Below are 18,425 nucleotides of genomic sequence, written 5' to 3'. Positions count from 1 at the left end.
TACTGGGTCCACTTTTGTTTGTCATTTATATCAATGATTTGGATGAGCATTTAGGAGACATGATTAGTAATTTTGCAGATGATACCAAAAATTGGTGGTGTGGTGGACAACGAAGAAGGTTATCTAAGATTACAAAAAAGATTTTGATCAATTGGGTCAGTGGGCTGAAGGGTGGCACATGGAGTTTAATTTGGATAAATGTGAGGTACTACATTTTGGTAAATCAAACAAAGATAGGATTGAAACAATTAATGGTAGTGTTGTAGACCAGAGGGGCCTAGAGATTCAGGTCCATAATTCGTTGAAATTTGTGTCACAGATAGACAGGGTGGTTACTAAGGCATTTGGCACACTTGCCCTCATTGCTTAGACCATCAAGTATAGGAGTTGGAACATCATGTTGAGGTTGTACAGGACATTGGTGTGGTCACTGCTGGAGTACTGTGGGCAGTTCTGGTTGCCCCTGTCATATGAAAGATATTATTAATTTGGAAAGGGTTCAGAAAAGATTTACCAGAATGTTTCTGGGAGTGGAAGGTTTGAGTTATACAAAGAGGCTGGATAGACTGGGACATTTCTCACTGGAATGTAGGAGATTGAGGGGTGACCTTACAGCAGTTTATAAAATCATGAGGGGCATAGATAAGGTGAATAGCAAAGGTCTTTTCCCTAAGATAGGGGAGATCAAAACTAAGGGGCATATTTTTAAAGTGAGAGGAAAAAGATTTTAAAAGAACATGAGGGGCAACGTTTTATGCAGACAGTGGTTAGTGTGTGGAATGAACAGTCAGAGGAGTAGGTGTTGCAGATACAGTTCGAACATTGAAAAGATATTTGAACAAGTACATGAATGGGAAAGATTTGGAGGGATATAGGCAAAATGAAGACAGGTGGGACTGCTTTACTTTGGGAACATGTTGGCATAGACTAGTTGGACCGAAGGGTCTGTTTCCATGCTGAGTGACTCTATATGCATCTGCAGAAAGAAAAAAAAGTGTGCTTCAAGTCCGTAATGACTTTTCTTCAGAGTCACCTAAATTCATATTATTTTCTCAATGGTGCTGTATCTCAGGTGATTTTCTTCAGCAGCATTAACCTGCTTGTTAAAAATCTCATATGATGCCCCACTGCCTGCTTGTGTGCACCAGCTATTATTTCTTGATAAAATTTAAGGTTGTTATTAAAGACAAAGAAGATATGTGAAATAGAACCAAGGCTTAAATTGAGCTGCCCTTATTTTAAGAAAAGGCTTTTGTAAACATTTAACCCATTTAGTGTGGAAGATTGTTGTTCTATTCATATGTAGATATTATCGTGAAGAAAATGGAAAATGGAAACTTTATCATTCTTCCACTCGTGTGGTCTTATGTAAAGTACCAGGTCACATGAGTGATTTTAACTAAGTTTTATGTGGTGCAATTTGAAGGTCAGTCCTTCAAGATTTCAAAATATGATTATTAAAGTAGCATTTATTGCTGAGGGCAAAGGTGCAAGGAATATAATAAGCCATTTTGAAATACTCTTCATCAGGATAAACAATCCTAAGAGAAAAACAATCTTGTGCTTGAATATATACTAAAGCTGCTAGATGCTTCTGTTTTACCTATCTTGGCTAGAATGACGTGACTTTCATCATTTAAATGCATTGCATTTTTTTTAAGTCTAGTGATCTTGAGATTTTAAAGGTATCAGGCTAACAGCTGTTATAATGCTTGTCTTCAAGATATGGCTTTGGGTTAGCTGGAAAAAGACTGCAGCACATCCACGAACAGATAATGGCAGGCAGTCTAAATGCAGTTTGATAGAGTACAGGAATTGAGAGAACTGATGTTGATATCATCTGTCAACACATGGAATGTCATCTTAAAAGAAATTCTAAGCACTGAGGACGAAAAATAGATCCTCAGGGGTTTTGCCAGTAACAGTGTAGGGACTGGAAAGCAAGTGAGTACCAGAGATGCTCCTTCATTAATTGTTTCAAAAGAGATGAATGAGGTGAGGATGGACATGAATGCAAGGCTGTTATGCAGTGGAGTTTGCCAAGTCTGAAGATTACAGAGATTATGAAGAGGGATTAGCCATGATGCTCGCAGAGAAAGATAGAAGTATATGAACAGAGAATTTGAGGAGACGGCAAAAAGAAAAATGAAACAAATGAAACTCATTCAGTTTGAATTGTTTAAATGCTGAAACACTAAGTTGCATCATTCTGGGAAACATAATGTTTTCTTCCATTATACCATCGAACAATGTGTTGAAATGCAAAGCTTTTTAATTATTTATTTTTCTATACACAGCACCAATTTATGTAATCTATGGCAGTCTATTAGGGAAGGTGGTGGCTGAGTGTTATTTTTGGGGGACTGTTAATCCAACGATCCAGATAACGTTCTAGGGACCTGGATTCGAATCCTGCCATGGCAGATGGTCGAATTTGAATTCAGTAAACATCTAGAATTGAGAATCTAATGATCATCATGTGTCTATCCATTGTCAACTGTTGGAAAAACCCATCTGGTTCACTAATGTCCTTTAGGGAAGGAAACTGCCACCCTTATCTGGTCTGGCCTACATGTGACTCCAGACCCACAGCAATGTGGTTGATTCTTAACTGTCCTCTGGGCAATTAAGGATGAGCAATAAATGCTGCTAGTGATACCCTCATCCCGTGAATGAATAAAGAATAAAATCACACTTCTTAATACAGGACTGAAACTGAATTTATAAAATATTTAAATATCCCAGCACACACAAAACATATTTGTTGTCTTTGCATAGAGCCACAGGTTTCCATTCCTGCAGCATGTTAAAGGACTTTTCAATGGTTTTTATCAAAGATTACACAGGGCTAAGGGTGGCTTGCTTGTTTATGATCAGCACATCACTCATTTACTTCATACATAGATTATTCTGTGTGCTATATATAAAGTGATAGTACTGAAATATAATTTGGAATTGAGTTCTTACACAGACCACAGTGCACTGGCATTTTGTTTTGTAAATGATACCAATCATTAATTTGCACATGGATGTCTTTCTCTTACTGTCCTTTCAGAGGATCAGCTTCCTGTGGGTTATCCCACGATAGACATGGGCCCTCAGTTGAAGGTGGTAGAACGAACACGCACAGCCACCATGTTGTGTGCAGCTAGCGGTAACCCAGATCCCGAAATTACTTGGTTCAAAGACTTCTTACCTGTTGATACAAGCACTAATGGACGCATCAAACAACTACGGTCAGGTAGGGTCTTGTTACTGTTATCACGTGGTAGATTTGTTTTCTAGGTAATTTCTTTTATTCCTATCCTCTATGTGTACTTTGGTGTGTTGTTCATGTCTGTGATGTTGTCATAGCCTGTTCCAGTGTCTGTGTGTGCAGCTTCTGTTAATTCCATATTGCTCACTGCTGTGACTGTATTTTTGATGATTTTTTAACTGCTTTTAGCAGTACTTAACAGATCCATTTTCTCTTTTAATTTATTTTTTTCCTTTTTTTACTGATTTAGTTCAAAACATTGGGCTTCATTCAGAAGTGCAAGGAGAACCAAATGGTTTTAAAATATTTCAAACCAATATTCAAACTTAAAAAAAAACTAAAACCAAGGGAAAAGAAATTGTATTTTGTTCTGTCTTCTCTACATTTTTTAACCTAACCAAGAATAGACAGTTGTTTTGTTCCCTCTCTCATTGACAAAGTATACTGTACTTTTTTTCCATATCTTAGTATGCAATGAGATGTTTGGAGACTGACTAAAGTTGATTTTTTTTTGCTCCTAAAGCATTTTTTTCTATTTAGCCACAGTAGTGTGTCTGCAGTAAAGCCTTCCAGACTAAATATCAGGATCTACAGAAGCCTGCTTTTCATGTAGACTTTAGCTTTTTCTGCTATCTTTGACCATGGCCTCCCTTGAAATGCCTTTAATATTCTTTATTCACCTTCCCTAGCTTCTTCTTTTGCTATAGCTAGTAGTTGAGCTTTATCTGATCCTAAATTTATTAAGTGACGTGCTAAACATTTGCTAGTGCCCACTGGTAGTCTGTAAGAACCTGTTTGCATTCAGAATAGTAACTATATTTTTCTATACTGAGATGTTTGATCACCTGTGTTACCAGGATTCTCAGCTTTGACCTGTCCTGTGATGTCTTGTTAACTGCCTCTTTGCTTGTTGTCAGCAGAATTGTGTAAATTAACCTGTTAATGTGAATTAAGATTAATTTTCACCTGTCAAATAGATGATATAGTTTTAAAGCTTTAATTCTGAAAATTTGTGCCAAATTATAAGGAATATAATAATATTTTTATGCTGTCTTTCTTCTTTCCGTGTTAAATCTCCAGAATCCTTTGGTAAGTGCTTAGTTCTGAAGCGCACTTCACCCCCACTAATTCCATGTTCAGATTAAAATGCATGGCATGCATTTTACTAACAGTTAGTGTAGTCACTGGATCTCTCCGTAGTGGCACACACTTCCACAAAAAAGTGCTATCAACAGTAAAATATACACCTGTCTAAAATCTTGATACACAAACTTCACTTTAGATATAGTTGAGTAGATGCCGTAAACCAATCTAAACTGTAGTAGTTATATCCACCAAGCCTACAGTGTTTCCGATATTTGCTTAAACAGTTATAAATACGTTAAAGGTTTTAGGCTATCAAACACTTGAGACCAATCTCCTAAGACTTCACAGTCAATTTCTGCTCTGGCAGAGGCAATGTTGCCAACAGTGGACATTGTCCTTATGGTACAACTTGCTTTACTAACCTAATACTATCTAATATAATCCTGTTTACCAATACAGTAATTCAGCTTCTTTCTAGACCTTTATTCTGTAAATCTAATTTGATTTTATCTTCCAAAGCCCTAGCCTCCTTCTTCTCGTACTAATGCTTCTTCTTTCTAATCTTATTTGCATTCATATTATCCACCCAGGTGGTACACCAATACGAGGTAAGAGTGCTGAACTAACGTTCACAGAATTGATCCTCCTCATTTCTTCTGTCCTTTCATATCTCTCATGTTTGTCATGTAAAGATGTACATTCTTTCCTGTTTTGCTTTGTCCAGTTTGTTTTCTGTTCATTGATGTTCCTGTTGTGTCTGCTTCTCTTTTAGTTTTGGATGTATAAAGGATTTTGTTTCTGATATGCTTTGATATCGCATATCATTGTCCTTTGTCCATATCCAGTCACAGCGTATCATTTGTCCCTCTTTTTTATATAACTAGAAATTCAGGTTAAACTTACCCCCCACCTTCCCTTTCTCAAACGTGACCTGCATAGCTGTTCTTGATCTTGACCATAAGGTCTGTGGAGCACCTGCAAAAAGACTTGAATAATAATTTTTTTTGTCAGCTTTTTACCCTTCCCTCAAGGAACGAGTTTTGTCATTTTTCTTCACTTTTTCTTTTTCCCTTCTTCAAACCAGCACTTTTCAAACTTTCCTTATCCAGTTACACTTTTTTTTCTCTTCCAAAACTTTTTCACGGATTTGCGCATTTCGAGTTTTTCAAGCAACCCTCCTTCTTCAAGACTCGCAGGCCGGAAGCACCCAGTGAACGTTTTGAGGCGTTGGTGAAGATGGTACCTCTACTTTTTTTCTCCTTTTTAACACATCGTACAAACACAGACGATAATTTTGGATTTTTTTTCTTGCATTTTGTGGGCAGACACTAAAATACTAATCCCACTTGTGGATTTTTTCGTGTCTTGGGGGCTCTAACGTGTCCCGCGGCAGAGGTTGGTTGTTCTTTCCAATTGGCTTGATCCACCATTTCACAATGAGACGAAGTGTGAATTTTTCTTTACTGATCCTATTTACTCTTATGTATTTTTATTTTTCAGCAAAAGGGTCTGAAAGATTGTAAGTTGCACAATGATTGTTTATGTCCTACAAGGTTGCATGCATAGCAAAAGTTACTTCTTAAGAGGTCTTTTGAAAAGTATTTTGAGAGATTATGCCTTACTAACCAAAATTCTTTTTTTTTTTCACTTTGAGCAGCTTTTTGTGTTTTTGCTGCACCTTTTTGACTGAAGAAAATGTTTCTTGAGAATGTGTCTGCCTTTTTCAACATTTCCGACTCTTTGTGGTGACTTTTTAACGTTAACTCTTTCATTTTACCCAAAGGCCATGCTCCTTTGAAGCAACCTCGCCCATCCTTTGACCAGTGAATTTCCCAGAGCAGGATTTCGTTGTGAAATAAATAAACAAATAAATAAATAATAGCTCTCTCTCGCTGGTTTTGATGGTGTGAAATCCGTCTTTCACTAACTTACCCATCACATCCACTCTGTCTGTTCACCCTAGCAAAGCAATGACGACGCTGAATGGAGCTTCGCACACCAGTCCTTTCATGATATTGAAAGGATTTGGGAAAAAAATGAATAAAAGCACTGAAAATATGAAATATTCTCTAACTGTTTTCTGCGCACTTTCTTTTTTCTTTCCATTACAGGTGCCCTCCAAATAGAGAACAGTGAGGAATCTGACCAAGGAAAATATGAGTGTGTGGCAACCAACAGTGCTGGTACACGTTATTCTGCTCCTGCCAATCTATATGTGAGAGGTAGGAGAAACAAAACCGTGGCATCCACTATTCAGAAAGACTCAGGGCATTAGGAGCAGATCTAAATGTAAACAGTTACTGCACTAGGGAACAGAAGGATCTCTAGCTGGCTTATTAGTGAAAAAATATCTTATGCAATTAAAAGGTACAATGATTTTTAAAGAGAAAACAGCACTCTTGATCCCTATCTATCCTGAGAGACGGGTTTGTAAGTATGTTTGTTTTTACATTTTAACTTCTTTTATTTTTGCCTTGATTTAAACTTGTGCTTTATGGTTTTTTATAAATGGTATTTTTGTTTCATTTAACTTTGTTATGACTTGATTGCTTGGTGTGCTACTAATCAGCAGCAAGAAACTCCAAGCACTGGGGTTTGTGGATAAATGCACTTGAATCCTGAGATGCGAGGAGTGGAGAGAATAAGTGTGTAAACACTGCCTTTGCAAATCAAAAATGAGTGGAGCACAATTAATTCTTTTTTATTTTATTTTCATTTTTGGTGTATTATGAAGAAACCTGCAAATCCCTGCCACTCTAGTAATGAACTGAGTTTGAAAGCTGTTCTTGTCATTGTCTGAATTGTTTCAAGACACTGAAATCAGGACAAAAAGTCAGAATGTGGTTTCCAAAACAGTCGATGCAAGCCTCTTCTGATCACCTTACTCCATTTGTAAAAGTGTGTCAATTTCATAAAATGACCACAATGATTCTTTTCAAAATTTTATATCTATGTGATTAAATATTGTTTGAGGTGAAAAACATTACTATATATATTTTTAAATTACGAAGCAAAAAGAGAAAAAAAGATTAGTCTAAATTTATCAGTTTTGAGCTCATTACTGCAGTGTAGGTGCTCCTTGGCTAAAATTAGGTTCTTCTTGGAATCTTTCTCTACTGTCTTTATTTCTTGTTCTGTCTTTAACATTGGAGGGCTTTATGATTGCAAACTATCCAGAAAGTCAAGTGATCTTGATTTCGAGATAATGGCATAAAAATCTCTCTAACATTAGGGAGGATGAACAATTTATCTCATCAAATAGACTGAAAATTTCAAAATGATGCTAGTTATAGCTCTTGACACCATCTTAACATCAAACTAATGGTGATTTTGGAAGTTGAGGTAGGAAGGCTTAAACAGAACTAGATTAAATGTACTGGTAGCAGTTGAAAGCCTTGATACGGCCTTTTTACTCTCTCTGTGTTTCCCTTGTTTTTCTCCTTTCCTCATTTCATTGTGTTCTGCATCAAACCCCCTACATCCCTCAGAGCTGCGAGAAGGTTGGTGTGTTTTTTACTTTTTACCCACCTTAAGAAATATTGATTGAAATAACCAGAAAAAAATCTGAAATGAATGTAGCTGCATTGTGGCCTTTGATTAATGTAATGTCTTAAATAATGCTCTGGTCATGGCTGCTGGTGCTTGTGGGCTAATTGGATCAGATAGTGGTGCATGTTGGAAGAGAATGTGCTTTGGGATGCATGGCAAGTTGTAGTCTGCTAAACTGGTCAGTGTTCCTGTTCTGTTATTCTCACTGATGCCTGTTGCTCATAGAAAGCCACCAAATTCAGAGTGTTGTGCTATTTATTACAAAGCTTTCAAAAGCATGATTAAATAGGCCTTATTGTTCGGTTTCTGTTTTCTATTGAAAAAGATTACATCATCTTGTCCTGCAAATTCTCAATTAATATTCACTGCTTTCCGCTTTTTATTTGTACCGTCTGCTCTTAAAAATTGCTTGCTCCGTTAGCCATGCTGCCAATCATCATTGCTCACAAGGTCATAATGGGTCACTGCAAAAAGAAAAACCTTGCAGCGTTTTTTTTTAAACTGAAAAAACAACCTCTTGTATATTGCAAAATAATCAATCTGGGGAAAAGACTATCAATGGTATTTAGTTACACATTTACGTGCAAATGCTTCTTATCAAATATTTTATCTGGTTTGAACTTTTGTCTTGGCCTATGCTAGTGAGTTTTAAAGCAGATTTAATCTCCAATGTTGCACATGCAACTAAGTTTGAAGTAATGACACAGGCATTTGAGCAAAACGTATTTTACAAACTATGCAGGAACACTGATTATAATGCTTTCTTAAACTTTCAGTCTCTTGTTCCCTGTACGTTGTCCAGTCTCATCAATATGCTTGCGTGTTATATGTTTTAATTGCCAACATGACTTATTTGCAGTAACACTGATTGCAAATAACCCTAATGTGTTAATGTAACTTGCTGTAGCTTCTGCTTAATGAGAATGCTTGGTCCATGTTGAATGCTGTTAGCGAAACCTTGCTTCTTGGTCCTATCTTTTCCTACATTAGATTTAAGGTGTAACACTACAGTACTAGCATAACCTAATATGCCCCTGGTCAGTCCCTTCCTCTTCCTCTCTTCCTGTTCTCCTCTCCCAACACGTCCCAATTCTCCCCTATATTTTTGACTTTGACTTTGTTTTACTTTTCAGTTCTGTTTTATTTCTTTAATGTTTTCCCTGCCACCTTCCCAACTGACTTCAGCATGGTGGTGTATATATATATATGTACCAGTCAACCACATGCTTGCTTGCATGACCAGAACCAATCGAAGTACCAGGCTTTGCCTTGTTTTTCTAATGTGCATATATGTTTACATGTTAGTGTGAGGTCTTGAAGCTGCATCCACTTTGAGTCTGAAAGCAATCGAGTTGCACTTTCAATGTATTGTAGATGATGTGTACCAGGGCTCTGATGTGACAATGTGGTCATGCACATTTACTCACATCAACTGGAAGTATACAGCATTGAAGTTGATTTTGTACTCAACTCAAGCATGCTGTCGATCCTCCAGTTCTGTGCATATTTATTAATATATCTTCTGCATGGTGTATGTGTATTGTTAGTCTGTAGTTCAGTCCAATGTGGGAACCTGATAGGTTTGATCTAAACTTGTACAAGATTAGAACTGATGCAAACATAATTGAAAAATTCTGTTAGTAATAATTTGTTTCTTTATTGGCTCATGTGTAATGTAGATCTATGTTGAAATAAGTATCTATAGAGTGCATGTAGCTTAAAAAGTGTGTAGACAAAGTGCTCTTTTTGTACATGTTATTACCTTTTTGTGTTTTGTTCCAGTTCGCCGTGTCCCACCAAGATTTTCTATTCCTCCGACAAGCCACGAGATTATGCCTGGTGGAAGTGTAAATATCACTTGTGTTGCTGTGGGATCCCCAATGCCTTATGTGAAATGGATGCTGGGAGCAGAAGACCTGACTCCTGAGGATGACATGCCAATTGGACGAAACGTCCTGGAGCTGAACAACGTCAGAGAGTCTGCAAATTATACCTGTGTTGCCATGTCGACACTCGGAGTCATTGAAGCATTTTCTGAGGTCACAGTTAAAGGTAATTAACAAATACTTTTTAAAAGCAAAGGCGGGAAGCAAGCTTTACTTTGTTTACATAGTGTCTAATTTTTGCACTGCCAGATATAAAACTCTTAAACAAAAATTGTAAAATAAAGTAGCATTTACTTGAATTGCAGTTATAATATGCAGTAGATATTACATTTGTTCCTCTTAGTATAATCAGTGTTCATGGCTAATTAAGCTAGTATCGATGCAGCACGTTCCAGTTTCCAGTATATTTCAATTAAATGTTGCTAAGTCTTCTAATAAAGCAAATATATAATAATGGATCTTCGAATTTTTATTTCCAGGATTAAACTTGGAACATCAGTGAATTCATTTTGTAGTAAAGAGTAGGCAAATGCTATTAAATTGTATGTATTAAAATATTAACACATCTAAAGTTGTGCATATAACATGCTTATATCTACAGCTTTGCCAAAACCCCCAGGCACACCTGTTGTAACTGAAACTACAGCGACGAGTGTCACATTGACTTGGGATTCGGGAAATCCGGAGCCTGTGGCTCACTATATTGTACAACACAAGCCCAAGCATTCAGATGGACCGTTTCAAGAGATTGATGGGGTGGCTACAACACGATACAGTGTTGGAGGACTAAGCCCTTACTCGGATTATGAGTTCAGAGTCATTGCAGTGAATAATATTGGGCAAGGCCCACCAAGTGAACCGGTAGAAACACGAACAGGTGAGCAGGCCCCTTCCAGCCCACCTCGCTCTGTGCAAGCCCGCATGCTGAGCACTACCACTATGTTAATTCAATGGGAGGAGCCAGAGGAGGCAAACGGTCAGATCCGTGGATACAGAGTTTATTATACTATGGATCCACAACAGCATATTAACAACTGGCAGAAGCACAATGTAGATGACAGTATGCTGACAACAATTGCAAACCTGACCCCAGAGACTACTTATACCATCCGTGTGCTGGCTTTCACTTCTGTTGGGGATGGACCACATTCACCTGAAATACAGGTTAAAACTCAACAAGGAGGTGAGTTATCTCTACTTGGGCATTTCTGTGCTCTAGTTTTATACTGTGGAGATGCTGGTGTTGGACTGGGATGGACAAAGTCAAAAGTCACACGACACCAGGTGAGAGTCCAAAAGGTTTATTTGAAATCATAGTCTTTCAGAGCAACTTCACCTGATGAAGGAGCAATGTTCCAAAAGTTTGTGATTTTACATAAACCTGTTGGACTATAATCTAGTGTTGTGTGACTTCTGACTTAGTTTCATGCTTCATATTTTCCTACTCTTAAATGTTCACTTATATTTTTTATAGATTACAAATTTTGTTTCTTGTATGTTGTGAAACATTATACCCATGGTGTGGAATTTGCAAGCCATTTTTGTGAGCAATGCGGTTTTATTTATGGACAATATAGGACCGCAGTAGTGGTGCTGGGAAGATACCTTGTTTTTTTAATTAATTATGGTCTTTACAGAAATGAAGGAATACAGCCAAATGTAGTGAGAATAAAAAAAGAAAAATCCAATCCCATTCTCCTCCAAAGCAAAAGCTTTTTGTCTGAAATGTGCAACATAAGCAGGTACATACCCAGAGAATCTTTGGTAAAGTTGATAGTTCAGAATACGGGAAACATTTTTTGTGCAGAGGGTGATGTATGTATTGAATGAGCTGCCAGAGGAAGTGGTGAAGGCTGGTACAATTACAACATTTAAGAGGCATCTGAATGGTTATATAAATAGGAAGGGTTAGAGGGATATAGGTCAAGTGCTGGCAAATGGGACTAGATTAGTTTAGGATATCTGGTCGGCCTGGACGAGTTGGAACAAAAAGGTCTGTTTCTGTGCTGTACATCTCTATGATTCCATGACTGTATGAAAGGAAGGAAATTCATCGGAGGAAAATGGGAATATGGAATCCAGAACACAGAGATCTGCCCTGAGCTTACTGAATTATGATGCAGACTCAAGGGACTGAATTGTCTACTTCTCCTAAATTATAAGTTGGTATCCATTTTTACAGCATAGTGAGACAGAAAGCACAAGTGGCAGAAGAGAGAATGCCAACTCGAACTCAGCTTCACTGTTGTAATTTTTACCAAATTTCATGGGCAAGTAAAAATTTCTACAGAAGATAGAAGTGGAGTTTTAGGTGAAATAAATAATGAGACACATTTAACTATTAATGCATATGTTAATGAAAAGTTTGTTGTTACATGAATTGAGTGATGTCTAGGAATTAGAGAGACAAAACTGGTGGCAGTTTGATTGTTTGGCGATCAGCAGAGTGCTGTGTCTCAGATATCTGGACAGAGTTTGTTTGAATTTTTGATTGACTAAGAGATTTTAACTTGAGCGCAAGCAGAATGAAATTTTGATTTGTTGACACAAAGGCCTAAATTTTTGGAACAACTTTGGCACAGTTTGACTTAGGCAGAATGGCACTAGCACCTATCCAGGAGCAGATCACCATTACAAACAGGCGATTAGATTAGATTACTTACAGTGTTGAAGCAGGCCCTTCGGCCCAACAAGTCCACACACCGACCCACTGAACAGCAACCCACCCAGACCCATTCCCCTACATTTACCCCTTCACCTAACACTATGGGCAATTTAGCGTGGCCAATTCACCTACCTGCACATTTTGTTTGGGCTGTAGTAGGAAACCGGAGCACCCGGAGGAAACCCACGCAGACACTGAGAGAATGTGCAAACTCCACACAGTCAGTCGCCTGAGGCGGGAATTGAACCCGGGTCTCTGGCACTGTGAGGCAGCAGTGCTAACCACTGTGCCACCGTGCTGCGATGTAATGATATAATTTATATAATTTAATCAGGCTCACTGAATAGACTTTAAATGCATGGCAGTTGTCAAGAATGGTTGTAAAAACACATCTGTTTCATGAATGCCCTTTAGGGAAGGAAATCTGCCATTCTTTAACCCTTCTGGCCTACATGTGACTCCAAACCCAAAGCAGTATGATTGATACTTAACTGCCTCAAGACATAGCTGAGCAAGCCATTCAGTTTAAGAACAGTTCAGCTGGATTGTTTTCCTTCAGTCGGCACTGACCCAATTGAAGAAATTGCTGTAAATCCAAGGTATGGGATTAAGGCAGGGACAATGGGATATGTCAGAATAGAGCTCCTGTTCAACAAGAATATTCATTTCCAAGTGTTAATGTGTTCTTGCTGTTCTTTGCCTGGAAAGAATTCCAGTTGGAGATCCAGGACCAACATCGATGTGATGTACTCAGCAATCCACAGAATCACAGAATTGTTACACACAGAAGAAGGCCTTTCAGCTCGTCATGCTTGCATCAGTTCTGTTATCCAGTGCCAATCTCCTGCCTTTTTCCCATATTCATGTGAACCTTTTCTATTCATTTAGTTTGCTTCCATGCCATCATTCTATGATATGTATTTTATTTTGACCTAATTGTACTGTTTTTTATGTTAGAAGTATAACTTTAAGTCAGACATTTTTTAAAATGAACAAACTGCAAATTATTCATTATTTTAGTCGAGTGCCTGGTTGACAGATAATTGTTAATTTTGACTGTGTTTATAAAAGAGTAGTCTATGTTGTTGGACCTGAAGTTTACTTTAATTATTTGGTGAATTTGCTTTGGTACTTTGTGAGTTGACAATTTTCCTGCACACTCAAGTGGGAAGGTGTGTGTATGTGTGTCAGTCATCTGTAGAGAGACATACAACATGGAAGCACACCCTCCAACCCATGCTGAACAGAATTCCAATCTTAATCCCAAACTAAACTAGTCCCACCTGCCTGCTCCTGGCCCATATCCCTTCAAACCTCTCCTACTCATGTACTTATCGAATGGTCTTTAAACATTGTAGTTGGACCCACATCCACCACCACTTCAGAAAGTTCATTCCATAAGTGGACCACCCACTGTGCAAAAAAAAAATTACCCCTCATGTCTTTTTAAAATCTCTCTTCTTTCACCTTAAAATGTGCCTTGTAATGCCCTACCTTAGGAAGAAGACAACTACCATTAACTATATTGACCCATCATTATTTTATCAAGTTATATAAGGTCACTTCTCAACCTCCTACACTCCAGTGAAATAAGTCCCAGCCTATCCAGTTGTTCTTTGTAACTCAAACCTTCCGCACCCGGCAACATCCTGAGTAATTAATATCCTTCCTATAACTAGGTGTGTCCCACACCACCTCAACATGACTTCCCAGCTCCTGAACTCAAAGAACTGAGCAATGAATGCAAAATGCCTTTTGAACCACCCAGTTTATATGTGATACAAATTTCAAAGAATTATGTGCCTGAACCCCACGGTTTGTCTTTTCTACAACACTACACAAGGCCCTACCATTAATTGTACAAGTCCAACAATTGTTTCTTTTACGAAAATGCAGTGTCTCGCATTTATCAATATTGAACTCCATCTGCCATTTTTCAGCTCATTATCCGATTTAATCAAGAAAACCTTCTTCACTATCCAACCAAACCACCAATTTTGGTTTCGTCTGCAAACTTACCAATCATGCCTTCTATATTCTCATCCAAATCATTTATATAAATGACAAACAAAAGAGGAGCCAGAACGGATCCCTGTGGAACACAACTGGTGACAGGCCTCCAGTCCAAAAAGCAACGCTCTACACCACACTCTGTCTCTTGATGTTAAGCTAATTATGTATCTTATTCAAGCTCACCCTGAATTCCATGTGATCTAACTTTACCAACATGTTGATGAGTTTGTCAGTATGGTTTCCAAGTTCACTGATGCGTTTTGAATAATAACCATAATGTGGGGCAGTGTTAGAAGTGATAACTTGATCCTCTAATTAAAAATTACAGGAGGGAGGAGCAGTGGAAATTACAGGAAGAAGAGGATGTTGGGAAGGTTTGAGTGAGGGGTGTGGGTAGGCTGCTAACTCCTGGAAGTGAAGTCAGCAGTGAGCCACCAGACAAGGAGCCAGCCCCTGCAACCATAGCTTGAAGGAGCTCCTCCACCATCAGTGGAGATCTGGTCCTTGGAAGCTGCCGGTTTACCTGATTGACTCTGCTGCAGTAGTACCAACAGTGCCACTAGCTCTGCAGGGGACACTGCTGGTACTGCAGCAGGCCAACAAAGGACCCCGCACTGCACTGGGATATTGGCTCAGGGAGGATTTTGAAAGCTTCAGGAAGATAAGACCTGTGGAGTGGTTCAGAATAGACGAATGGGAAGAAATTCGCCTGAAAGTATCTTCAGCTAGGAGGATGTCCCAGATGTGCAAAGGGCACTTCTTGAAGGTAGTACCTTCTTTTCTCCTGTCATTTTTTTTTAAACTTCTTTACAAGCACTGTCTGCCCAGTTGCCCGCATCTGTTGTATTTTAGTATCAGAAATGTTCAATCAGCTTCTCACAAACTCAGTTAATCCTTAAATTATTTCCTTGCATTTTGTGTGAGGGCTGACAATTTTAATCCTGTCACCTCCCAGTTTAGTGAGAATGAACTTGGAGGTGTGGGCAGAGGTGGTGTTCTGCCCTTTATTACATGCCCACTTGCTGAAAACACATGCTGTTGGGGCGGGTGTGGAGGTCATGTAATATCCAGCCCCTCCTCTCTTATTTTGAATCTTTCCAAACTTCGACCAAAACTGGTGTTCTTTAAAGTGGAAGGTTATGTTATTACTTTGCCTTTCAAAAATGTGACTTATTTATCATTTTAAATCTCAGCAAGATTAAACAACTTTCAACTGTATTGGGATCTGTGGCATAACATACAAATCACAGAAAAAAAAACAAATGTCCGTCTGTCTGGTTGAGCTTGCTCACTGAACTAAGATGCATCCTAAGTGCTTGTGGGATGTACACAGGAGAAGTGCAGATCAGTGCATTATTCTTTAGCAAGGCTTACTTCCTGAACAGACTTTGTATACCTGGTTACACACTTCTTTGTGAGCTGTGCTTTGAACTACCAAGACAAGTCTTTCAACGTTCTTGGCTATTCACTTGAGGTTTCACATTGGGTGTTGAATTTAAAACCAGCCATTTTAGATTACTTACAGTGTGGAAACAGGCCCTTCAACCCAACAAGTCCACACCGACCCTCCGAACAGCAACCCACCCAGACCCATTCCCCTACGTTTACCCCTTCACCTAACACTACGGGCAACTTAGCATGGCCAATTTACCTAACCTGCACATTTTTGGACTGCGGGAGGAAACCAGAACACGTGGAGGAAACCCACACAGACACGGGGAAAATGTGCAAACTCCACACAGACAGTTGCCTGAGGTGGAAATTGAACCTTGGTCTCTGGCGCTGTGAGGCAACAGTGCTAACCACTGTGTCACCGTGCCGCCCATAAATTTACCCCATGAATTGTAGGAAGCAAAGCACGTTTTATTTTAAATGAGTTCATAGAATGTGGATGTCACTTATTGATTGCCCAACTCTAATTGCCCATTTAAGAGGTAACCACATTGCTGTCGGTATGAAGGCATATGTAGACCAGATGGGTTTTTCTAACAAGCAAAATGATTTCATGGAGTCTTAATTTATAATATTTATAAAATTGAAATCCCACCATCCGCCATGGTGAGATTCTAAACTGATCCCCAGAATATAATACACTTAGTCAGGGGAAGTATAGAGTAGGGGAATGGGTCTGGCTGGATTACTCTTCGGAGGGTCAGTGTGGACTTGTTGAACCAAATGGCCTGTTTCCACACTGTAGGGATTCTATGATCATAGTGAGGAGGGTAATCTTAGACTACAGGAGAATACAGTCAGGCTGGTCAGATGGGCTGGCCACTGGCAAATGGAATTCAATCTGAATAAGTGTGAGGTGATGCACATGGGCAGAATAAACAAGGCAAGGAAATACATGATGAAAGATCAAAGGGACCTTGCCGTCCAAGCATTCCAATCCCTTAAGGGATGAGGACATGTAGATAAAATGGTTAGGAAGGCATTTGGTATGTTTGCCTTTATTACTCGCGGCATAAGACTTTAAGGGCAGGGAGATTATGCTGAAACTGTATAAAACATCAGTAGGCCATAGCTAGGATATTGTGTGCATTTCTGGAATCCTCATTATGGGAGAGATGTTATGGCACTGGAGAGGATGCAGAGGATTATGCTTGGGCTGGAGCCTTGTGGTTAGGAAAAGATATTTGATAAACTGAGATTATTTTCCTGAGAACATAGGAGATTGAGATGTATAATCTTTTGAGTAGCATAGTTAGGGTAGACAGGAGGAAACTTTTCTCCTTAATAGACACGTCATTGACCAGGAGCACAGATTTAAGGTAAGGGGCAAAAGGCTGAGAGATAGGAGGAAAATCGTTTTTACTCAGAGGGTAATGGGAATCTGGAGCTCGCTCTCTGCAAAGGTGTTAGAGGCAGAAACTCTCACAATATTTAAGAAGTCCACTTGCCATGTCAAACATACAAGGCCAGAGGCCAAGTGCAGGAAAATATGATTAGAATAGTTACATGTTTGTTTCTAATCTGCGCAGACACAATGGGCAAGGAATCTGTGCTGTTAGGGCCTTTATGGCTCTAACATTACCTGGGTTTCTGGAGTAATAATCTAGTGATAATATCGCAAGGCCATCACCTGCCCATGTACCAAAATAAGCCATTTTAGAGGAGAGGTAAATGCAGTGTGAATAATAGAGAACAACATTGCAAGGGAGGTCAGGAATCCTGGCTCAGCTTTCTGCAGATCTCTGTGTTGATGTTGATTTGGATTCGAGATTCTGAACAAGATTACAATTTGTCAAAGCTGATGGAGCTATAAGCCAGTTGATGTCATTGGAGTTATTTTAACACTTAAACTCATCGCATCTGAAGTAACTTATCATGATTTAACTGGAAATTCTCAGAAATGTTTTACATCTCTGTGTTGCAAATTGTTTAATGAGATGTACTGTAAAGTGCACTTTACATTTGTAGTATATAATTAAAATTAAATAAAGAAACACAATTACCTGCCCATGTGATTCATAATGGACACCAATTATTTTTGAGACTGTGCCCCCCCAATCAAGTATGACTTTGAGAGTCTGGGTCAGCTCTGCAATCTTACAATGGTTTTAATTGTTGTCCCGAAATGTTCATGTAGCCTATACCCTTCCACAGCTGTTTGGTTTTGAAAGAGGCAGCCTGGAATTCCAGAAGGAATTCTGTCTACCCACAATTGTGGACCTGAAATCTCATAGTCTAATTGCCCATTTGGTACCTACATGTAGTGGAACTGAGTCTACTACAACGGAGTCTATACAATTGAGTCTGTGAATGCTCTTAACAGACAAGGCATCCCAACGCTACACTTCATTAGGCATATTCAGGTCTTTCTTGATCAAAATGTTAAAAAACATTCATCTTAGAATAGGTTTGGGTGCAACAGGATAGAGCAAGGTGCTTTCATATAAACAGCACTTTTCAAGATCTTTGTAAACCCCAAAACACTTGGTCAATAATGTTGTTTTTCGAGTGCAGTCAG

At 38.8% G+C, this 18,425-nt stretch overlaps 1 protein-coding gene across 25 annotated transcripts in view; it reads left to right on the top strand.

Moving 5' to 3' along the window:
* The window catches only part of LOC122562121 (receptor-type tyrosine-protein phosphatase delta), a 2,484,958-nt gene that overhangs the window by 2,260,044 nt on the left and 206,489 nt on the right, over window positions 1-18,425 (top strand). For 14 of the 25 annotated variants that reach the window (XM_087996666.1, XM_087996678.1, XM_087996656.1 and 11 more), the window contains 5 exons: window positions 3,056-3,241; window positions 4,933-4,950; window positions 6,454-6,564; window positions 9,674-9,943; window positions 10,379-10,960. In XM_087996666.1, coding sequence (XP_087852792.1) covers window positions 3,056-3,241; window positions 4,933-4,950; window positions 6,454-6,564; window positions 9,674-9,943; window positions 10,379-10,960 — 1,167 coding nt within the window. The remainder of the gene's footprint in view (window positions 1-3,055; window positions 3,242-4,932; window positions 4,951-6,453; window positions 6,565-9,673; window positions 9,944-10,378; window positions 10,961-18,425) is intronic. The other 11 variants (XM_087996731.1, XM_087996715.1, XM_087996708.1 and 8 more) reach the window with 1 other exon arrangement.

This window comes from Chiloscyllium plagiosum, unplaced genomic scaffold, assembly GCF_037043375.1.
Source record: "Chiloscyllium plagiosum isolate Xiang-an unplaced genomic scaffold, Cpla_swu_hap1 HiC_scaffold_2, whole genome shotgun sequence".
In the NCBI taxonomy this organism is placed as follows: Eukaryota; Metazoa; Chordata; class Chondrichthyes; order Orectolobiformes; family Hemiscylliidae; genus Chiloscyllium; species Chiloscyllium plagiosum.
The sequence above is the reverse complement of the archived record's forward strand: the minus strand, read 5'-3'. Positions and strand labels throughout refer to the sequence as shown.